Source organism: Pseudophryne corroboree, chromosome 2 (assembly GCF_028390025.1).
Source record: "Pseudophryne corroboree isolate aPseCor3 chromosome 2, aPseCor3.hap2, whole genome shotgun sequence".
Taxonomy (NCBI): domain Eukaryota; kingdom Metazoa; phylum Chordata; class Amphibia; order Anura; family Myobatrachidae; genus Pseudophryne; species Pseudophryne corroboree.
In genome coordinates, this window is record NC_086445.1 from 833,681,714 (window position 1) to 833,706,811 (window position 25,098).

At 45.7% G+C, this 25,098-nt stretch overlaps 1 protein-coding gene across 2 annotated transcripts in view; it reads right to left on the reverse strand.

The window, feature by feature from the left end:
- The window catches only part of MAP3K15 (mitogen-activated protein kinase kinase kinase 15), a 471,487-nt gene that overhangs the window by 7,598 nt on the left and 438,791 nt on the right, over positions 1–25,098 (reverse strand). For both annotated transcript variants that reach the window (XM_063955733.1, XM_063955732.1), the window contains exons 24-26: positions 8,257–8,362; positions 2,468–2,675; positions 1,115–1,224 (exon numbers count right to left, since the gene is read on the reverse strand). In XM_063955733.1, the coding sequence (XP_063811803.1) occupies positions 1,115–1,224; positions 2,468–2,675; positions 8,257–8,362 (424 nt within the window). The remainder of the gene's footprint in view (positions 1–1,114; positions 1,225–2,467; positions 2,676–8,256; positions 8,363–25,098) is intronic.

The window sequence follows — 25,098 nt, forward strand, 5'->3', positions numbered from 1 at the left end:
CCTGATTCGTGTTACTGTTGAAAATGAACAATATTTTCTATATCGCCCGTAAAGCCGAAGCAAAGTTTGAATGTATTTGGAACAGGTGTCTTGATACCAGTAATGCTCGGGAATGATCAGTATGGAGGCTCAACATGCAGGTACAATACCTTTTCTGGGAGTTGAAATATTTCCCTTCTTCACGTGTATTTGGGTTGTCACATGCTTATTGTTTCTGTACAGTTGGGGTCTGAGAGACTCATCTTCCAAGTTGGGGTGACACACGCTGACCCAGCAGTTGGAAGCTGTAGCCTTTTATTTCCTTGTCTGTGTTTATTTTTATTGTTTGGTTTTTTTTGTTAGTTAATTTCACATATATATGATGATCTATATCGCTAAGGGCCTATTTCAGATCTGATCGCTAGGCAGCGATTTTTGCTGTCCTGCGATCAGATAGTCGCCGCCTACAGGGGGAGTGTATTGTCGCTGTGCAAGTATGCGAACGCACGTGTAGCAGAGCTGCACAAACTCATTTTGTGCAATTTCTGCACAGCCCAGGACTGCGATCATATCAGCCTGTTCGGGGCCGGAATTGACATCAGACACCGTCCCTTCAAATGCTTGGTCCCATCTGCGTTTTCCTGGACACTCTCTGCCTCCCACAAACGCCCTCTTCCTGTCAATCTGCTTGCGAACGCCCGTGTGAATGGATTCTTTTCGCACAATCCCGTTGCTGACCGCCGATCCCCTTTGCAGCCGTGCGACGCGCCGGTGCAGTGCGGTGCATATGCATGCGCAGTTCAGATCTGATCGCACACTGTGGGAAAAAGCAATTAGCCCCTATGTCTTCATGCCTCTGTTGGGGATGTTTCCATAAATGTATGTATCACATTTGTTCTGTTAATAGTCTGCCCATGGTTTGACTATTTTGACTGCTGTGTGTTGATGTATGAAGCATCTTCCTGTATGTAAGGATCCTTGATAACTGTGTCATGGTTTTGCTTCTTATGCTTATTTGTGTTTGTTGTGTTTTGTAAAAGTAATAAAAATGGTGTTTATCTGGAGACTGCTGGGCTGCTTAGGACTAGAAAACGTGGCTTCATATGACATTGTGTAGATGGATGAGGTCACTTACCCATACTGGATTTGATCTGGAGTAGATGCAAATCATGGCTTCTTTGTTCCAGACATTGCTTTAGCAGGTACTGGTATTCCCTTTCCTTTTGCACCAAGTCTTCCAGTAGCCTGAGTCCAACAATAAGAGACGCAACAACATAAGGTCACTGTACAAACCGTGTGGTGATAGTCTATAAAAGTGGAGAAAATCTTCTTAAACATGTCTTTGATGGAGTAACTATACAAGATTATACCACATTCTATAAAAAGTATTTATTTCCAATGTAAAAACATCAACTCTTTGTCATTTATCTCTCCTTACATAATAAAATCAGTCATTACAGTATATATATTAGTTCTCTATTTGCATCAGACAGAATGAGCTGATTCTGAATCGGACATATTTGCAGCCACTCCTCCGTTCAGCCTCGGCAGCCTACATCCGGCTGTGTATACTGAAAACCTGGGCTACTGCAAGTGGAAGCCTGTTCCGCCCACGGTTTTTCCACAGCTGTCATCATTAGTATTAAACCCACCTGATGCTGAGTGATACAGGCACTCCATCTCCCTCCGTGTGCCATGACCCAACAAGCAAACTGGCTTCCATGCCCATGGCATTCCCATGAGACACCGATGAGAAACGCCCATGTCACATTAGACTCCATGGACTACTGTAGAGATACAGCTTGCACTGAATTGTTTGTTGGTGCAGCTGCATTGTGGTAAATGTGCAGACCCCATGCTTACTTTTCGGTGCTAGCCCAGTTGGCTAAAGCTCAAGAGGTGCGTCCATATCTGTGGATAAGTCCGACTCAGAATCAGGCCCTCAATATGGAAGAAATTTCTCCATGACATACGTAAGGACTAGAGTATTATTAAATATGTCCTGATATGTAAAAGCACAAATATGAAAGGCAGCACAGACTGTGTAATGGTTAGTATTACTGCCTCTGAGCACTGAGGTCATGGATTCAATTCCCACCATGGCCCTAACTGTGTGGAATTTGTCTATTCTCCCTGGACTTATGTGGGTTTCCTCTGGGTACTCAAGTTTCCTCCCACAATCCAAAAATATACTGGTAAGTTAATTAGCTCCTGACAAAATTAGCCTCAGCATGAATGTTTGTACATGTGGTAGGGAAAATAGATTGCAAGCTCCACTGGGGCTGGGGCTAATGTGAATGGACAGATAGATTTTCTCTGTAAAGTGCTGTGGAATATTGGAATATGTTTGCGCTATATAATAGAAATAACTGGAAGAGGGTGTACTATCTTTCACAAATGACTGTATGTACAGTATTTGTCCCAGTACACGTACGGTGACAGTTGCACAATTACAGGATATGCTGCTTTTGATTTTTGTGTATTCTACCTGTTGGTCTCTTGTCTAAGTTTCCCAAGCTGTAGGTTGAACTGTTGACTCTGTGACTCATGTGACACCACCGAGCTGAGAGTGCTACATCCCACTGTGATGACAGCTTCCTCTGAGCTGTTCTGCTGTACCGGCTGGTAATCTTCATCTTCCACTTCCTTGTCCACTCCTTCACTCTCTGAAGCGGGTCCCAAGTGTGTCCTAAGCTCTGTGTAGCATAGAGAAAGAAGACACTTACAGGTACAGTATTAGAGATACACAAGTTAGTTTAGTTACATATACACGCAGTATTACATTATTACCTTCATCAATCCTATAATACTCTCCTTCCCCAGCTAGTCTACATCACCAGCCACAATACAGCTACAGCTAGTCGTAATCACTGCCTCGCTAGAAGTAAAAGCCAACTTATAGTAACAGTGGAAAGATGGGAAAATCCACAGCACTCTATTTGTTCCACAGCTGCTGTACTGCACTGCTGCTACCTGATACCATATATGACTGCAGGAGACCTGAACATTACTCCTACATGATACCATATATGACTGCAGGAGACCTGAACACTACACTACCTGATACCATATATGACTGCAGGAGACCTGACCACTACACTACCTGATACCATATATGACTGCTGGAGACCTGAACACTACTCCTACCTGATACCATATATGACTACAGGAGACCTGAACATTACTCCTACATGATACCATATATGACTGCAGGAGACCTGAACACTACACTACCTGATACCATATATGACTGCAGGAGACCTGACCACTACACTACCTGATACCATATATGACTGCTGGAGACCTGAACACTACTCCTACCTGATACCATATATGACTACAGGAGACCTGAACATTACTCCTACATGATACCATATATGACTGCAGGAGACCTGAACACTACACCTACCTGATACCATATATGACTGCTGGAGACCTGAACACTGCTGCTACCTGATACCATATATGACTGCAGGAGACCTGAACACTGCTGCTACCTGATACCATATATGACTGCAGGAGACCTGAACATTACTCCTACCTGATACCATATATGACTGCAGGAGACCTGAACAATACTCCTACATGATACCATATATGACTGCAGGAGACCTGAACACTGCTGCTACCTGATCCCATATATGACTGCAGGAGACCTGAACATTACTCCTACATGATACCATATATGACTGCAGGAGACCTGAACACTGCTGCTACCTGATCCCATATATGACTGCAGGAGACCTGAGCACTACACCTACCTGATACCATATATGACTGCAGGAGACCTGAACACTACACTACCTGATACCATATATGACTGCAGGAGACCTGACCACTACACTACCTGATACCATATATGACTGCTGGAGACCTGAACACTACTCCTACCTGATACCATATATGACTACAGGAGACCTGAACATTACTCCTACATGATACCATATATAACTGCAGGAGACCTGAACACTACACTACCTGATACCATATATGACTGCAGGAGACCTGACCACTACACTACCTGATACCATATATGACTGCTGGAGACCTGAACACTACTCCTACCTGATACCATATATGACTACAGGAGACCTGAACATTACTCCTACATGATACCATATATGACTGCAGGAGACCTGAACACTACACCTACCTGATACCATATATGACTGCTGGAGACCTGAACACTGCTGCTACCTGATACCATATATGACTGCAGGAGACCTGAACACTGCTGCTACCTGATACCATATATGACTGCAGGAGACCTGAACATTACTCCTACCTGATACCATATATGACTGCAGGAGACCTGAACAATACTCCTACATGATACCATATATGACTGCAGGAGACCTGAGCACTACACCTACCTGATACCATATATGACTGCAGGAGACCTGAACACTGCTGCTACCTGATACCATATATGACTGCTGGAGACCTGAACACTACTCCTACCTGATACCATATATGACTGCAGGAGACCTGAACATTACTCCTACATGATACCATATATGACTGCAGGAGACCTGAACACTGCTGCTACCTGATCCCATATATGACTGCAGGAGACCTGAACATTACTCCTACATGATCCCATATATGACTGCAGGAGACCTGAGCACTACACCTACCTCATACCATATATGACTGCAGGAGACCTGAACATTACACCTACCTGATACCATATATGACTGCAGGAGACCTGAACATTACACCTACCTGATACCATATATGACTGCAGGAGACCTGAGCACTACACCTACCTGATACCATATATGACTGCAGGAGACCTGAGCACTACACCTACCTGATACCATATATGACTGCAGGAGACCTGAGCACTACACCTACCTGATACCATATATGACTGCAGGAGACCTGAGCACTACACCTACCTGATACCATATATGACTGCAGGAGACCTGAACACTACACCTACCTGATACCATATATGACTGCAGGATACCTGAGCACTACACCTACCTGATACCATATATGACTGCAGGAGACCTGAGCACTACACCTACCTGATACCATATATGACTGCAGGAGACCTGAATGCTTCTCCTACCTGATACCATATATGACTGCAGGAGACCTGAACACTACACCTACCTGATACCATATATGACTGCAGGATACCTGAGCACTACACCTACCTGATACCATATATGACTGCAGGAGACCTGAACACTACACCTACCTGATACCATATATGACTGCAGGAGACCTGAGCACTACACCTACCTGATACCATATATGACTGCAGGAGACCTGAGCATTACACCTACCTGATACCATATATGACTGCAGGAGACCTGAGCATTACACCTACCTGATACCATAATTACAGGAGTCTTGAATACTACACCTACCTGATGCCATAATTACAGGAGTCTTGAATACTACACCTACCTGATGCAATATATGACTGCAGGAGACCTGAGCACTGCTCCTATCTGATACCATATATGACTGCAGGAGACCTGGGCACTACACCTACCTGATACCATATATGACTGCAAGAGACCTGAACACTACACTACCTGATACCATATATGACTGCAGGAAACCTGAGCACTACACCTACCTGATACTATATATGACTGCAGGAGACCTGAACACTACTCCTACCTGATACCATATATGACTGTAGGAGACCTGAACACTACACCTACCTGATACCATATATGACTGCAGGATACCTGAGCACTACACCTACCTGATACTATATATGACTGCAGGAGACATGAGCACTACACTTACCTGATACCATATATGACTGCAGGATACCTGAGCACTACACCTACCTGATATGATATATGATTGTAGGAGACCTGAACACTACACCTACCTGATACCATATATGACTACAGGAGACCTCAACACTACTCCTACCTGATACCATATATGACTGTAGGAGACCTGAACACTGTTGCTACCTGATACCATATATGACTGCAGGAGACCTGAACACTACTCCTACCTGATACCATATATGACTGCAGGAGCCCTGAACACTACTCCTACCTGATACCATATGTGACTGCAGGAGACCTGAGCACTACACCTACCTAATGCCATAGTTACAGGAGTCTTGAATACTACACCTACCTGATGCAATATATGACTGCAGGAGACCTGAGCACTGCTCCTATCTGATACCATATATGACTGCAGGAGACCTGGGCACTACACCTTCCTGATACCATATATAACTGCAGGAGACCTGAACACTACACCTACCTGATGCAATTTATGACTGCAGGAGACCTGAGAACTACACCTACCTGATATCATATATACAGGTCGAGTATCCCATATCCAAATATTCCGAAATACGGAATATTCCGAAATACGGACTTTTTTGAGTGAGAGTGAGATAGTGAAACTTTTGTTTTTTGATGGCTCAATGTACACAAACTTTGTTTAATACACAAAATTATTAAAAATATTGTATTAAATGACCTCCAGGCTGTGTGTATAAGGTATATATGAAACATAAATGAATTGTGTGAATGTAGACACACTTTGTTTAATGTACAAAGTTATAAAAAATATTGGCTAAAATTACCTTCAGGCTGTGTGTATAAGGTGTATATGTAACATAAATGCATTCTGTGCTTAGATTTAGGTCCTATCACCATGATATCTCATTATGGTATGCAATTATTCCAAAATACGGAAAAATCCCATATCCAAAATACCTCTGGTCCCAAGCATTTTGGATAAGGGATACTCAACCTGTATCTGCAGGAGACCTGTCTGGCTTTTGCCAAAGAACATAATAATTAATAGAGACAAGGTGATGTTTCCAATCACTATATTAGTTTCCCTTTATTTGTATTTATGAGTACTTAAGGAATAACGCACCATGGGGGTCATTCCGAGTTGATCGTAGCTGTGCTAAATTTAGCACAGCTACGATCAGGCACTCAGACATAAGGGGGGATGCCCAGCACAGGGCTAGTCCGCCCCGCATGTCAGTGCCGGCTCCCCCCACAGAAATGCAAAAGCAGTCCGCCCCGCATGTCAGTGCCGGCTCCCCCCACAGAAATGCAAAAGCATCACACAGCGGCGATGCTTTTGCATTTGAGGAGTAACTCCCGGCCAGCGCAGCTCCTGCGGCTGGTTGGGAGAACCTCATCGCTGCCCGGGTTGCAGCGGCTGCGTGTGACGTCACGCAGCCGCCGCGGGCCGCCCCAACAGCGGTCCGTCCACGCCTGCTTTGGCCGGACCGCTCCCCCTAAACGCCGGCTTAACGCCGCCATCCAGCCCCCTCCCACCCAGCGACCGCCTCTGCCTGTCAATCAGGCAGAGGCGATCGCTAGGCAACGATGGCTTTCGGCCGTCTGGCATGCGCTGGCACATGCGCAGTTCCGACCCGATCGCTGAGCGGCGATAAACTGGCTCGAGTGATCGGGTCGGAATGACCCCCCATGCCTTTGATTCATGTTTGAAAGTAAAGCAAAAAAGGAAGCAACTGGGCAAAACCCTGGTGCATTGCAGGTGGGGCAAATGTAACATGTGCAGAGAGATTTAGATTTGAGGTGCATTCAAACTGAAATCTAAATTGCAGTGTAAAAATAAACCTGTCTATCATTTGTGCATTACAAGCAAAAGCAACCAATATTTACCCTGCACAGAAAAAATATAAATGTATTTGTTCCCCTGGCATGGCAACACGGTTTGTTCCAGACACAAATTCACATGCTTTTTTTGCTTTACTTACAAACATGAATCAGGCCTCATGCTTTATTGTGCATGTGACATTGTGCTTATGAACACACAATAATTAAAAACTCGATCAACTTGAACAATTTCCAGCTTACTGAACAACATCTAACAAGAAATATCTTGAGGGTATTATCATTGTTTATGTATAGTGAAACCAATTTACAACTATTTGTCATTCATATCATTCCCTGACCCACTGGAGCTTACAGTCCTACTTCTCTAACATCCTAGTGCATGCACACACATACAAGCCACATCATTTTGCTAGATTTCAATCAATTTTTTTTTCGGGGTGTGGGAGGAAACTGGAGCCGTCGCGGGAAGACGGGTGAAGATCCGGCCGGGTGAAGAATCCTACACAAGCACAGGAAGAACACACACACTTCACACAGACGAGGCCCTAGCAAGGAATGGAACTGAAGACCTCAGTACTGTGAGGTCAAAATGCTAACCACTATGCCACCCTGCACTAGCAAAGCCTGGCAGATAAGGGGAAACATTTTAATTAAAAAGTTATGTGTTCCATGAACTTACCAGGAATGAGGATAGTGACCGCTGCCTGTACTGCACGCCGAATGATATTATCCATAGCAAACATCCAGTGAGGGCGAATTAAATGATTCCTTAGGACTTTATTAACCTGGTAATATAATTAAACAAATAACAAATTAGTATTTTATGGATTTGCTATAAAACAATTAAAATTTCAAAATTTCCATGAACATAAAATATAGACATGTAATACAGTAATTAAGGAATACAAAGTACTGTGAATTGAGCAAATATAAATACAGATGTGTCCTCATACACGATTTTCGCAACGGAGCGATTAAGGCGAAAATGCGCATGCACATGGTACGCAGTGCGCATGCGCTAAGTATTTTAGCTCAAAACTTAGTAGATTTACTCACGTCCGACAGAAGAAGTTCCATCGTTGAAGTGATCGGAGAGTGATTGACAGGAAGTGGGTGTTTCTGGGTGGAAACTGACCGTTTTCTGGGAGTGTGCGGAAAAAACGCAGGCGTGCCAGGATAAAATGCGGGAGTGTCTGGAGAAACGGGGGAGTGGGTGGCCGAACGCTGGGTGTGTTTTTGATATCCAACCCGGAACAAAAATGGGCTGAGCTGATCGCAATGTAGGAGTAAGTCTCGAGCTACTCAGAAACTGCTAAGAATTTTCTATTCGCAATTCTGCTAATCTTTCGTTCGCAATTCTGCTAAGCTAAGATACACTCCCAGTAGGCGGCGGCTTAGCGTGTGCAATGCTGCTAAAATCTGCTAGCGAGCGAACAACTCGGAATGACCCCCATAGTGAGATTTGGGCAAACCCTGATTCTCACTATGCGACATGGACTATGGTCGGTATCGCAAGCATAGATGACTGTGCTTGCGATACTGACTATGGCCGATTTTGGCTAAGTGTCAATTTTGACTATACTTTTAAACTAGATGGTCAAAATTTACTTGCCTACACAGTCTATCTAGGCTTGCGATACCGAACTCGCGGGACCGGACATCGGTATCGCATCAGGATCGCAAGGTGACTTTCACCTTGTGATCTGCACTAACGTTCCTTGCGATTTTGACCATATAGTCAAAATCACAAGAAAATATTTCACCGTGTGTACACACCTTTAGTCATAATTGAAGGTTACTAGGATGCACCAGAAGACTGTGATGATTCACCTTATACGTAACACTTGTATATCTGTGTGTGACTGAGCCTGTATAGGAAGCACAACTTGGTGTAAAAAAAAAAGTAGTGACCACTGCATCACAGCACTTCATGTACAGATTCAGACAAGCCACACACCGATATACAAGTGTCACTTAATCAGCACAGTATCATGGAAAAGACACCCAGTGCTAGCAGAGTCGCATGGGACCTGGTGCACCGAGAGGGACTGTTTGGTGTGCCTGTGGCACTTATGTATAAGGACACATCTGTTTATCAGCAAGGGATCAGTTAAATAATTTTTTGCCCAGCGCTAATTAATGGGCACCTGACAGAGCAATTCAATTGTTCCAGGCACCGATTATTTATCGAACTCAATTAGACCGGGTTTAGCCAAGTAGAGCGGCTAAACTCCTTGTTGGAGTGCTCAAACAGTTGTTTGGGACCCCAACCACGGTTTTTCCGCTCATTTCTGCTCGCCACCTCAGGAGGCTGTGTCAGCGGATAAAAGTATGTTTTTCAGATGTGGTCCAATATAGATCATACATTTTGATTTCCTTTTACCACAATTCACGTATTTTGTATAGTAAGAAGAATTGTGCAAAAACAATTTAGAAATAAATGGTTAAAAAATGCAGTGTGTTTCCCTTTCAGTTATTATATGCTGTGTAATATAAGGGTGTGTGTGCGTATCATTCATTTCTAAGTCGCTTGATCTAACCCCTTAATGCTGCTGCTGCAGCTCTGGCAGGCGCCAAAGCTCATATGAGGACGTGCGTCAATGGCGTGCTAAATGAGACATATAAAAGCAGGTCTCTGAGCATTGTTCAAGTGCTGGAGTATCAGGCTCAAAACCTAGCGCTAACGTTTCCCAGTGAACTCCCTGTGCAGGTAATACCCCTTTTACACCAAAGAAATAACCCGGTTTATTGTCGAGTTAATCCGGTTCAGGGCTTGGTCTAAATGGGCTCTAAAACAATAACCCGAGTCCTGTTTCCCAGGAATCCACCCCTGGAAATGATCAGGGCTGGATGCTCCCAACCTGGGTTATTTGACCCGGCTTTTACAGACAGAAGCTAATTGGAGCTTTTGTGGCACTGGCAGATGATGTTATCTGTCAGTGCCCCGCACGGCGCAGACAGTGCACCTGGAGCATCACAGCAGCGTTTATGCATCTTCTGTAGCCTGCTCCCTTCACTACAGCTACAGCCTGACCTGCATACAATATCCCCAGTCTGCTCACAGCCTGATCTGCACCAAGACACTGCTGACACGTAGTGTGAGCCAGAGCTTCACCCCCAGCCTGACTCTTTGCCAGACCTGAATCCTGACCTGGCACCACCCCTCCCTATTGTGACCTCATCTTTATCAGCCCTAAAAGGCCATTTTTAATGACACCCACAGGGAAAAGCAGGGCTGACCCGGCTTCAGTGTAAACTGTGCTGACCCGGGAATAACCGAGGTTGAAGAGCAGTGTAAATGGGGTATGAAGTCGGGTCCGACCCAGGAAACTCATGTGTTCAAAATCCTGGATCGGACCCGGGATTTTGGTGTAAAAGGGGTATTACTGTATTAGTGATTTGTAATGCAGGTTCCAGGTGAAGTCAGACTAGTTCTATCAATATCAATTTATCATTCTTACATTGGCTTTGGCATATCTTTGTAACATTCTTGTATCATGTTTCAATAAACACTGTCCTTTCTGTCACCTACAGAATCTATGGGCCTAATTCAGATCTGATCGTTAGCACATCTACAATCAGTCTCTTTGACGCCCAGCACAGGGCTAGTTCGACCCGCTTGTCTGGCTCTGCCGCTCCCCTCCCCCCCAGTGCAAAAGTGTTGCATGGCGGTGATGCTTTTTCATCCAGCGGGTAGCTCCCTGCCTGCGCAGCTCCTGCCCGCTGGCTGGGAGCTACCCACCGCGTCTTGAGTCGCGGTGGCAGCGTGACAACGGGCCAGACACGCCTGCGTTGTTTGGACAGCGCCCTGCCAACGTAGTTCTAACGCCGTTGGCATGCCCCCTCCGGCCCCACTGCAGCGATCCAGTCTGAATTACTCCCTATGTTTGTTTAGTTTCCTCTCAGAGATCCATTCACCATTATTTCTCTGGCATTCCTGTAACAGGTATATGCTGATACTACAGTGTACTACAGTGTGCTAGAGGCCTTAAGATACAGATAACTAGATCATGTTAATTGTTCTCACATATGATGCAAGTCCAAATGCGAACACATCCTGTGGATATCTGCAAACAGCACATGGGCCGCACCATGCATATGGACAGAGACTGAAAGAGCATCCGGATTGTTCCATCTGTTGATGAATCATTCTTTCCGGAAAATGGGTGTTTTCGGGCAGCAACCATGCGATCGCACGGAATGGATGCATCTCATGGGCGTACGGTAGCTGTGTAGGCTGGCTTCCATATTCTTTTGGAGCATGCGGACACAAATGGGATCTTTTGCAACCAGTAGGAGGTGAGTATTAGCGACAATGCTAATGATAATGTACTAATTGGCAAACATTCTCTTGGCCACACAGCCAATCTGGAATGCCATACTAACATACATGTATTTTAACAAAGGATACATTGCACATAGGGGGTCATTCCGAGTTGTTCGCTCGGCTCGCTAGCAGTTTTTAGCAGCCGTGCAAACGTATTGTCGCCGCTCACTGGGGAGTGTATTTTCGCTTTGCAGAAGTGCGAACGCCTGTGTAGCAGAGCGCCTGCAAAAACATTTTGTGCAAAACAAGACCAGCCCTGGACTTACTCTTCGTGTGCGTTGAGTCTAATGTTGGTGGGACGGCTTTTGACGTCACACACCCGCCCAGCCACGCCTGCGTTTTCCCTGGCACGTCTGCGTTTTTCTAAGCACTCCCTGAAAACGGTCAGTTGCCACCCAGATACGCCCACTTCATGTCAATCATCCTGCGTTGTGCCGTGCGACTGAAAGCTTCGCTAGAACATGTGCAAAGCCACAAAGAACTTTGTACCCGTACGTTGCGCGTGCACATTGCGGTGCATACCCAGCAATGCTGATTTTTTGTCTGATCGCTGTGCTGCGAACAACTGAGTCTGGTAGGAGGGGCATAGATGGAGGAGCCAGTGCACACTATTGATTTCTTAAAGTGCCCAAGACTCCTAGTGGACCTGTCTATACCCCATGGTACTAATGTGGACCCCAGTATCCTCTAGGACATAAGAGAATATACCCATTATACCGTACAATCATCATAGTGTATCGTTTTACTGCCTCCTAGAAATGAGGACTTTGTTTCAATTCCACCAAGGCCGTAGCTGTGTGTAATTTGTATGTTTTCTTGGTGTTTCCATGGGATTCTTGTTTACTCAAACAATCCAAAAACATACTGGAAGGATAATTGACCAAAAAAATAGGATTTTGGTTACCTACCGGTAAATCCTTTTCTCGTAGTCCGTAGAGGATGCTGGGGTCCACATCAGTACCATGGGGTATAGACGGGTCCACCAGGAGCCATTGACACTTTAAGAGTTTGAGAGTGTTGCCTGGCCCCTCCTACCAAACTCAGTCTAGAAACTGTGCCCGAGGAGACGGACATCTTCGAGAGAAGGATTTAACACAGATAGTGGCGAGATTCACACCAGCTCATACATACAAGGCACATCAAGCTAACGTAGCTTGAAAACTCAGCAACCGCTGAAACATTACTTACCAATGCAGTACACAACTAAAACGAAGTTGTACTGAACCAAATAACAATAGCATGAAAACGAAGCGCTGGGCGGACGCCCAGCATCCTCTACGGACTACGAGAAAAAGGATTTACCGGTAGGTAACCAAAGTCCTGTTTTCTCCTACGTCCTAGAGGATGCTGGGGTCCACATTAGTACCATGAGGATGTACCAAAGCTCCCAGAATGGGAGGGAGAGTGTGGAGGCTCTTGCAGAACTGATTGACTGAACTTCAGATCATCAGAGGCCAAAGTATCGAACTTGTAGAACTTAGCAAACGTGTTCGACCCAGACCAAGTTGCAGCTCGGTAAAGTTGTAACGCCGAGACACCCCGAGTAGAGTGGGCCTTGACAGACGTAGGACACGGCAAGCCTGCCGTAGAATACGCATGCTGGATAGTGAACCTGATCCAGCGAGAGATCGTCTGCTTAGAAGCAGGACACCCAATTTTCTTGGGATCATACAGGACAAACAGAGAGTCCAATTTCCTGTGACGAGCAGTCCTCTTCACATATATTTTCAGAGCCCTTACAACATCCAAGGACTTTGAAGAAATTGAGGAGTCAGTAGCCACTGGCCCCACAATAGGTTGGTTGATATGAAATGCCGACACAACCTTCGGAAGAAACTGCTGACGTGTTTGGAGTTCAGCTCTATCTTCGTGGAAGATCAAGTATGGGCTTTTACAGGACAAAGCCCCCAACTCCGACACACGTCTAGCAGAAGCTAAAGCCTACAAAGTGACAGCTTTCTACGTAAGAAATTTGACTTCTACCTCCTCTAGAGGCTCGAACCAGTCCGATTGGAGGAACTGCAACACCACGTTAAGGTCCCAAGGCGCCGTAGGTGGTATAAAGGGAGGTTTGATGTGCAGAAATCCCTTCAAAAAGGTCTGAACCTCAGGTAGGGCAGCCAATTGTTTTTGGAAGAAAACGGATAGGGCCGAAATCTGGACCTTCACAGATCCCAGCTTAAGTCCCATATCCACACCAGCTTGTAAGAAGAGGAGAAAACGTCCCAGTTGAAACTCCACCGCAGGAATTTTTTGGACTCACACCAAGATATTTTTTCCAAATACGATGGTAATGTTTAGACGTTGCTCCTTTCCTAGCCTTTATCAGGGTAGGAATAACCTTGTTCGGAATGCCCTTCCGAGCTAGTATCAGGCGTTCAACCTCCACGCCGACAAACGTAGCCGTGGTAAGTCTTGATAGGCGAACGGCCCCTTCTGCAGCAGATCGTACCGAAGAGGAAGAGGCCTCGGCTCTTCTTGCAATAGAAGATCCCCGTACCAAGTCCTTCTTGGCCAGTCTGGAGCAATGAGGATCGCTTGAACCTTGATCTCCTTATGAGCTTTAGAACTCTTGGGATGAGTGGAAGTGGAGGAAACACATACACCGACTGGAACACCCACGGAGTCACTAGGGCGTCCACCGCCACTGCTTGCGGGTCCCTTGACCTGGAACAATACCGACGAAGCTTCTTGTTGAGATGAGAGGCCATCATGTCGATCTGGGGTACGCCCCAAAGATCTGTTACCTCCTTGAACACCTCCGGATGGAGACCCCACTCCCCATGGATGGAGATCGTGCCTGCTGAAGAAGTCCGCTTCCCAGTTGTCTACTCCCGGAATGAAGATTGCTGACAGCGCCAACACGTGCTTTTCTGCCCAGAGGATGATTCTTGTTACCTCTGCCATCGCAGCTCTGCTCTTCGTTCCGTCCTGTCAGTTTATGTAAACCACTGTCGTCACATTTTCCGACTGCACTTGAATGGCCCGATTTCTCAGAAGATGGGCCCCTTGGAGGAGACCGTTGTAGACGGCTCTTAGTTCCAGAATGTTTATCGGCAGGCCGGCTTCCAGGCTTGACCACCTTCCTTGGAAGGTGTCCCCTTGAGTGTCTGTGCCCCAGCCCCGGAGACATGCATCCGTGGTTATAGGAATCCAGTCCTGAATCCCGAACCTGCGGCCCTCCAGAAGGTGAGATAATTGCAGCCACCAGAGGAGTGAAATCCTGGCCTTTGGCAACAGACAAATTCTCTGGTGCATGTGTAGATGGGACCCCGACCACTTGGTAGTTGGAAGTTAATACTGCGCTCCTACCTTGATGCCGCCATCTTCATACTGGCCCCCCGCTTGCTAGGGGGGTCGGTGACACACTCGCCACAATCTTCAGCTCTGCAAGGGGTTGGTGGCATGCTGCTGGAGTGAGCCATCCCCTGCGGTGGGGAACGATCTATCCCCTCAGGAGCTCAGTGTCCAGTCAGCGGAGACAGAGGCTCAGACCCCGCAGGGCGGACACTGCTCCCCTCCCTCAGTCCCTCGCTGCAGGGAGGTTGTTGCCAGCAGCCTCCCTGTAAAATAATAAACTCTAAAACTAAACTTTACTAAGGAAACTCTGGAGAGCTCCCCTAGCTGTGACCGGCTCCTCCGGGCACATTTTCTAAACTGAGTCTGGTAGGAGAGGCATAGAGGGAGGAGCAAGCCCACACACTCAAACTCTTAAAGTGCCAATGGCTCCTGGTGGACCCGTCTATACCCCATGGTACTAATGTGGACCCCAGCATCCTCTAGGACGTAAGAGAAAATAAAATAACCCTAACCTGTGTGTATATATGTGGTAGGGAATATAGATTGCAAGATCCACTGGGGCAGGGACTGATGTGAATTACCAAATATTGGGGCAGATGTATTAAGCCTGGAGAAGGGATAAAGAAGTGATAAAGCAGTGATAAGTGCAAGGTGATAACGCATCAGCCACTGAGCTTCTGTCATTTTTCAAATGCTTAATAATTGTCTGGTGCGTTATTACCTTGCGCTTGTCAATGCTTTATCACTTCTTTATCCCTTCTCCAGGTTAATACATCTGCCCCAGACTCTGTAAAGCACTGCGGAAAATGGACCTGATTCAGTAAGGATTGCAAATTCTGCTAAGGAGCAGAATTTGAAATCCTTTGTATCGCATGCTGTGGGCTGCCCATCGCAGGGCAAGGCCGCCCAGCAAGCTAACAGCCGGTCCCCCCTTGACCACGCTGAAATTGTGGTCGCACCGCAATTTCAGCATGATTGCTAAAAATGGAGTAGCCTCCTGCCGGGGCAGCCTGGCTTCACCCGCAGGAGTCCCGCCGGCATTTTTGTGATCACAGCGGCTGCATGTAACGTTGTGTATTCGCCCCGATTACGCCACTGTCACACCCACTGTTTTCCTGGCGCCGCCCCCACAACGCTCCGTCTCCGCCTTGCAAATGGAGCGTTGCCGCCCTGCCTGTCAATCAGGCAGGGGCAATCGCATTTTCTACGGAACAACGCAAAAAATGCAGGTGCATGCGCAGGACGGGTCCTGTACATGCGCCTGCATCCTCTTTTTAGTATTTGCAGGTTGGATCACGTATTGCGATCCAACCTGAATCATGCCCTATGTGTGCGCTATAGAAATAACTGTTAATAACAAATATACACATGAACTATGGCATGGACTGAATACAGTATTTTACTATCAGTACTGTCAGGTGTTATAGAGAGTATAATAGCAGTTCTGCTAAATGCTGACATTTTAAGAAATCCAACTTCTTATACATCTGTTTTAGCCTGATGGGTTGTAATTTCTATGACTACTGGATATCACTTAGAACTGAAATAAAATGTTAGCTTTCTTCCTACTGGCAGAGGCTATTTATTGTGATATGGAAGACACAACTGAACGTCCACCCCTGGGCTGTATGTAAATACTGTAGTCACTGATATAATAGGATTTTAATACCTACCGGTAAATCCTTTTCTCTTAGTCCGTACAGGATGCTGGGGTCACCATTAGAACCGTGGGGTATAGACGGGATCCGCAGGAGACATGGGCACTTTAAGACTTTGAAAGGGTGTGAACTGGCTCCTCCCTCTATGCCCCTCCTCCAGACTCCAGTTATAGGAACTGTGCCCAGGGAGACGGACATTTCGAGGAAAGGATTTATTGTTAAACTAAGGTGAGATTCATACCAACTCACACCTCAAGCATGCCGTACAACGTGGAATTCAACAGAACACAAGCCAACGGCATGAACAAATGCAGCAACATGCTGTCAATAACGTAACACAACACGTGTGTAACTACAACTAATAACTGCAGATACAGTACGCACTGGGACGGGCGATTTACCGGTAGGTATTAAAATCCTATTTTCTCATAAGTACTAGAGGATGCTGGGGTCACCATTAGAACCATGCGGTTATACCAAAGCTCTAGAACGGGCGGGAGAGTGCGGATGAGTCTGCAGCACCGATTGACCAAACTTAAGGTCTTCATCGGCCAAGGTGTCAAACTTGTAGAACTTTGCAAATGTGTTTGACCCCGACCAAGTAGCTACTCGGCAAAGTTACAATGCTGAGACCCCCCCGGGCAGCCGCCCAGGATGAGCCCACCTTTCTAGTAGAATGGGCCCTCACCGATTCCGGTAACAGCAATCCAGCCATGGAATGAGCATGCTGAATCGTGTTACAGATCCAGCGTGCAATGGTCTGCTTGGAAGCAGGACACCCAACCTTGTTGGGAGCAAACAGGACAAACAGAGCCTCTGTTTTCCTAATCTGAGCCGTTCTGGCGACATAAATCTTCAAAGCTCTGTCCACATCCAGAGATTTTGACTCAGCGAAGGCATCAGTAGCCACAGGCACCACAATAGGTTGATTCATGTGGAAAGAGGAAACCACCTTCGGTAGAAATTGTTGACGTGTCCTCAATTCAGCTCTATCTTCATGGAAGATCAATTAAGGGCTCTTGTGAGACAAGGCCGCTAACTCAGACACCCACCTTGCAGATGCCAAGGCCAACAGGATGACCACTTTCCAAGTGAGGAATTTCAACTCCACCTTCCGTAATGGTTCAAACCAATGTGATTGGAGGAACTGCAACACCACATTAAGATCCCATGGTGCCACAGGAGGCACAAATGGAGGTTGGATATGCAACACGCCTGTCACGAAAGTCTGAACTTCGGGAAGGGAGGCCAATTGTTTCTGAAAGAAAACCGATAAGGCCGAAACTGTACCTTAATTGAGCCAATTTTAGGCCCGCATCCACACCTGCTTCTAGAAAATGGAGAAAACGTCCTAGCCAAAACTCTTCCGTAGGAGTCCCCTTGGATTCACACCAAGAAACATATTTTCTCCAAATACGGTGGTAATGTTTAGACGTTACCCCTTTTCTGGCCTGAATAAGTGTGGGAATGACTTCACTGGGAATACCCTTACGGGCTAGGATTTTGCGCTCAACTGCCATGCCGTCAAACGTAGCCGCCGTAAGTCCTGATACACCCACGGCCCCTGTTGTAACAGGTCCTCGTGCAGAGGAAGAGGCCAGGGATCTCCTATGAGTAATTCCTGAAGATCTGGATACCAAGCCCTCCTTGGCCAGTCTGGGACAATTAGGATCGCCCGGATCTTTGTTCTTCTTATGCTCTTTAGAACCTTTGGAATGAGAGGAAGTGGAGGGAATACATACACCGACTAAAACACTGACTGTGTCACCAGTGCATCCACTGCAATTGCTTGAGGGTCCCTTGACCTGGAACAATATCTCTGAAGCTTCTTGTTGAGACAAGATGCCATCATGTCTACTTGAGGAACTCCCCAACGACTTGTCACCTCTGTGAAGACTTCTTGGTGGAGGCCCCAATCTCCTGGATGGAGATCGTGTCTGCTGAGGAAGTCTGCTTCCCAGTTGTCCACTCCTGGAATGAAGATCGCTGCCAGAGCGCTTGTATGCTTTTCCGCCCAGCGGAAAATCCTTGTGGCTTCTGCCATTGCCGCTCTGCTTTTCGTTCCGCTCTGACGGTTTATGTACGCTACTGCTGTTAAATTGTCCGACTGGATCAGTACAGGCAGATCTCGAAGAAGATGTTCCGCTTGCAGAAGACCGCTGTAAATGGCCCTTAACCCCAGAACATTTATGTGGAGACAAGTTTCCCGACTTAACCATCTTCCTTGGAAGTGTTCTCCCCTTGTGACTGCCCCCCAGCCTGGGAGGCTTGCATCCGTGGTCACTAGGATCCAGTCCTGTATCCCGAACCTGCGCCCCTCTAGGAGGTGAGAAAGGTGCAGCCACCACAGGAGTGATACCCTGGTCTTGGAAGACAGGATTGTCCTCCGGTGCATGTGTAGGTGGGACCAAGACCACTTGTCCAACAGGTCCCACTGGAACACCCTGGCATGGAACCTGCCAAACTGAATGGCCTCGTAGGCCGCAACCATCTTCCCCAGCAACCGAATGCATTGATGGATGGACACTCTTGCTGGTTTCAGAATTTGTTTGACCAGACTCTGAAGTTCCAGATCCTTTTCCACTGGAAGAAAGACCCTCTATAGTTCTGTGTCCAATATCATTCCCAAAAACGACAACCGCGTCGTCGGAATCAACTGTGATTTTGGCAAGTTTAGGAGCCAACCATGTTGCTGAAGAACTGTCAGGGAGAGTGCAACTTTTTGCACCAACTGTTCCCTGGATCTCGCTTTTATCAGGAGATCGTCCAAGTAAGGGATAATCGTGACTCCTTGCTTGCGAAGAAGAACCATCATCTCCGCCATCCCTTTGGTGAAAATCCTCGGAGCCGTGGACAGACCAAACGGCAATGTTTGAAATTGGTAATGACAATCCTGAATTGCAAACCTCAGGTAAGCCTGATGCGGAGGATAAATGGGAACATGTAAGTAGGCATCCTTTATGTCCACCGACACCATAAAATCCCCTTCCTCCAGACTGGAAATCACTGCTCGGAGAGACTCCATCTTGAATTGGAATTTCTTTAGGTAGAAATGTAGGGATTTCAGGTTTAAGATTGGTCTGACCGAGCCGTCCGGCTTCGGGACCACAAACAGGCTCGAATAAAAGCCTTCTCCCTGTTGTGACTGGGGAACCCTAACGATAACTTGATTTTAACACAACTTTTGTATTGCGTCGCAAACTTCCTCCCTGTCCGGAAGAGAAGCTGATAAGGCCGATTTGAAAAAAAGGCGAGGGGGAACGTCTTGAAACTCCAGCTTGTACCCTTGGGATACTATTTGTAAAACCCATGGGTCTAGGTCCGAACAAATCCAAACCTGACTGAAGAGTTTGAGACGCTGATAAAGCTGAATATTTATCTTATATAAAACCCTTTATGAGGTCTAAGAACACTGTACGCTATTTACGTATGAAGTACCGTAAGGGTACGCTCGTTGCGTAACAATCGCTTAGCCGTAGTCGAGACGCTCAAGCGTCATGTTTGCTCACGGCCAAGAGATCACAGGCAGGCACGCTATTGGCTGCTGACTAACGTAATGATTCGCTATAGCGTAGCGGACGCTCGGGACCACGAGGAGATCACCAGCGGCGCTGACGCTCACAATGTTAAACCTTTAAATCTAAACCATAAACAATGTAATATGCTGTAAAACCTTAGTGTAGAGATAGGGTGTAGATGCAACACAGTGTAACCTTATTAACTCAAAAGCTGTTTGAGCGTCACCGACGCTCTGAGAATATTTAACACTATAAGAAATACACAGATACCTGGGCTTAGGGTCCAACGCCTAATATATATATATTATGAATGATATACTTGCAAAAGAATTAATACAAATACAAATCATACACTACAATATAACATAGACTACCTAACCAGATAACTACACAGGAAATATAATACAATTACTATTTAAGGGAAAATAAGAGAGAAAGAGGAGAAGAGAGAGAGAGAGAGAGAGAAATTGGCCCACAATAACAAGAAGATCAATATAGTTGCGGAGAAAAACTTACGCACAAAGGAAACGATCGCATGCGCCTCTGGACATCCAGCTCCCGATTTTCAGCAATGATAACCGTTGAAGAGTGAGAGCTGGATGTGATCGGCTTGTCTATTTATGCCCCACACACAATACAATTCAATGGTCCCTACAATCTCATTGTTCATTGGACACAGGAATTCCTCCTCGCATTATAACAAGAGGTCATAGGTTGATTCATACAGGTGGGCCGTGACTATTTCCAACAGCTCAGGTGGGAGGGAAACTGGGTTTCCCGCCGCATGGATAAGTAAGTGCAAATACAGTAAATGTTCATAAACTTCTTATGTCCATAACTATTCGCACGAGCGATTAATCTGCTTCAAACCAACACCGGAATATTGCTAATTAAATACTCTTCCGATGGGTACTAAACACCACTGTATTACTCCTGTCTGACCCATCGTATCAAACAAAGAGGGATTTCTCTGTTCACGAACATTCTATATTAACCAAACTTTCAGAATCTATCAAAGGGACCATGATCTACAAAATACATTATATAGTGAAAATATGTAACGATTGAGTCGCACGCTACGATCACATAAACTCTACCATAAATACGCATACCGTGCGCCTGCGGGTGCCCGCGACTGTGAGTATGCGCACGTACGGGAGAGCGTACGCATGCGCAGCACGGACCTGTGTGAGGTGCAAATATGGTAGTGTGCATAGAGATATTTTTCTGACTTTGACAGTCCACCCTTTGGCAGTCAACAATAACTGCCACCTTCTAAAACATTTCAAAAAGAGAAAAATATATGTCAGGGGTTAATACATTTACATGGTTGGGTAGGGGAGGAGAGGAGAAGGTAGGAAAAGGGTATGACCTAGTGAGATAGCAGAAGCATGTGTGTATGAATCCGTGCTTGGGGGTCATGTATCATCGTGCCGTACGTGTTTTAAATCAAGCTTCGAGGTATTGCGAAGTATACATTTGAATTCCTTCTTATCCCGTGGTACGGGTCTGTGGATGGGCTGTCAAACTTTACCGAGCTCTTTTCGGCTTTGGTTGTAACAAAATGGGGGAGCACATTTTAGTTGATGATACATGAATGGGGGAGATATGTGATTGCTGATATCTGTGCCTGTATTCCCTATCGACTATGTGTGTCATTACCTGAGGGTTGTAGAAATGAAGAAAAGACATAATTACGGTAAATGCGGTGGTATTCTATGTCAGGTAAATGTACATTCGTCGATTGAGGTCTTGTTTGGTGTCTGTTGAATGCAGTCTTCTTTGTGCTTTTGCCCATAAGGTGCGAGCAAAAGCTGTCAATGTCCATAGATTTACAAAAGTGTTGGGCTAGCGTAATTTTAAAATTTCTAGGGAAACTGGGGATCCATGGCATAGTTCATCAAAAATCTGTGTATCAGGTTGTCAAAACTTCTTCTTTAATCCATCTGTTGTCTGTATATCGGCTCATCAAACTCCTCGTCCAAGTGGGTCTTTTTACCTTGGAGAAAACGGAAAAACAGGTGAAAGAAACGGACCGTAGAAATCGCATTTTCATCACATCATTGTTTCTACATTTGGGTCATAAATCAAATCCATTGGAATTACAGTTTCCTCACTCCTTAAACTCATTACCCTAGTACGACGATTGCACTTCATTAAAGCCTGACCGCATCTAAATATCAAACCAATTGATATGACAACACCTAAGATACATAGGAGAAACTTCCCAACATCCATTATGACTCCTTGAGCCCAGTCTCCTAAACCAGAGAACCAATTTCGCGGGTTCAACCATGACACCCAACCAGTCAGCTCATTACCTACAGCAGCAAGAGTGAGATTGTGTCTCCTGCGAAATTCCCACTTCAGTTGGAGAATATCGTCCATCTTTTGGTCTATGACCTCGACCGGGTCCTCGGTGCTATTCGTAATATATGTGCAACATTTCACGCCGTATTGTGTTGCCAGTGTGACACAATATCCGCCTGTCACTGCTGTGAGGTAATTAAGAACCATTCTATGCTGTACCAGTTCTGTTTTATAAGCTTGAAGTTCCCTTCCAGTATACCTAAACGTGTCATCATACATTTCAGTGATATTATCTAACAAATTTGCAAGCGCAGATATGTATTTATAATTCAACACTCCTCTGGCGGTGCGAGTGATGTCTAACGCGATTAGAAACTGAATCCCGGTGGATTCATGGATCATGTCAGAGGCCGGATGCTCTGTTCTTTCTATCAGGTGCCGTTTAACTACGTGCTCGTAATGGGTGTGAGTGTAAGGAGTTTGGGCAACACGGTGTATGTCTTTCATTTTGTCATGTGATACAGTCATTACTTCAGGCAGTACTTTTCCAATATAACACAATCCTTCAGAGTTTGGGGCAAGCCACTTATACGCCTTTCTCCCGCATATGAAATATGCATCATCGGGGAGAACATATGGGACGGAGTAGGACATAACCATATTACACACCTTCCATGTGAAATCTCCTAACCCTAATTCTTCCATCTGCTTAGTACACGTATCAGGTTGTACGATATGTGCACAGTATCCTGGTGATACCTCTCCAACTCTCGTAATCCTATTTCCTAAGGTATACCTATACCGGAAAGATTTTCCTCTACTGGCTATGTGGCGTATAAGCTCTGTATCTGTAGGCATTCTATCTGCTCTATGCGAAAAGGTCATGGTTTGATTACTCCATGACACTTCCCAATTTCCCGGCTTTCGGGGATTGGAGATGTTAAAACATAATAGGGACCTATCCACATGGTATTGGTGGAGCTTCAAACTAGGAGGGCTGGAGATATTAAACCTCCTGTCCACCGGTCTCCCACCACTTAACTCAAGTACCTCCCCTAACGTTAAAGGAAATGGTACTAGCCCTGATTTGCTATGACCTTGAGGTACTTGAGAGCATACCCAACAATCTGTTTTATTTAACACACTACCCACTAAGGAGTGATAGTCACTCAATGGATGCCGGTCCATATGGATATTAAAACTGGATTGGCATTTCTTTATGCACCCATCCTCAATGACATTGTTACAGAGCCGACAGATACAGTTTTCTTCAGCTAACAATCCTTCACAATTCCTTCTATGGTCAATGCTATCGGATCGTTTTCTGATACTCGCCTTTGCTTGTTGATTATGTTGTTCTTGGAAAACTACGCCTCCATCTCTGTCATCAGAACCCATTCCAGAACCTCTCTCGACCTCCATGGTACTCTCGCCGGAACAGACTGCTCTGGTCAACATCATGGTCAACAGGAAAATCCGGATCACAGTCTCTTGGGGCAAGTCCATCTTGTAGGAGGAAACGGAGAAGAATGAGAAGGGGGAAAAAAATAATTTGAGGGAGAGGGGATGGGAAGTTGGAGAAAAACAATAAAAGGGAACAGGGGATCGACAACTGCTTTTGGTCTTGTGATTTTCAATGCTCAGGTGCCGCCTCAATCCTCCTGGAACAGACACTCCAGTGATACAACCTCTACCGTCTGTTCCTTATCACGGGGCCTCTCTGGATCAGCAACCTTTTTACAGTGGGACGAATGAACCCAAGTCTCTCTCTCAGCAACCTTCAATGCTGTAGTGCTAGTCAATAAGACCTGGTATGGTCCTTCCCATCTGTCAATAAGGCAACCTGAGCGTAGAAAATTCCGTATCATTACATAATCCCCAGGTTCAATGTCATGACAATTACTATCTGGTAAATCAGGAATCACTAACTTCAGATTATCATTTTGATTCCTTAACTGTTTACTCATGTTAATCAAGTATTTTACAGTCACTTCATTGTTACACTTCAAATCATCCTGAGGGTTAATCATAACATGCGGTTGTCGACCAAACAAGATTTCAAAGGGAGACAGATTAAGAGGGGACCTGGGAGTGGTTCTGATGCTGTACAGTACAATGGGTAAAGCTTCTGGCCATGTCAATCCTGTCTCTGCCATCACTTTACTCAGTTTATTTTTAATAGTGCTGTTCACTCTTTCCACTTTCGCACTCGCCTGTGGACGGTATGGAGTGTGCAGCTTGCTATCAATTCCCATCAATTTACACATTCCTTGAAAGACATCACCTGTAAAATGGGTACCCTATCACTTTCGATAATTCTAGGGATACCATATCTACATACAAATTCCTGCACAATTTTCTTAGCAGTAAACATAGCGGTATTTGTGGCCGCCGGAAATGCTTCGACC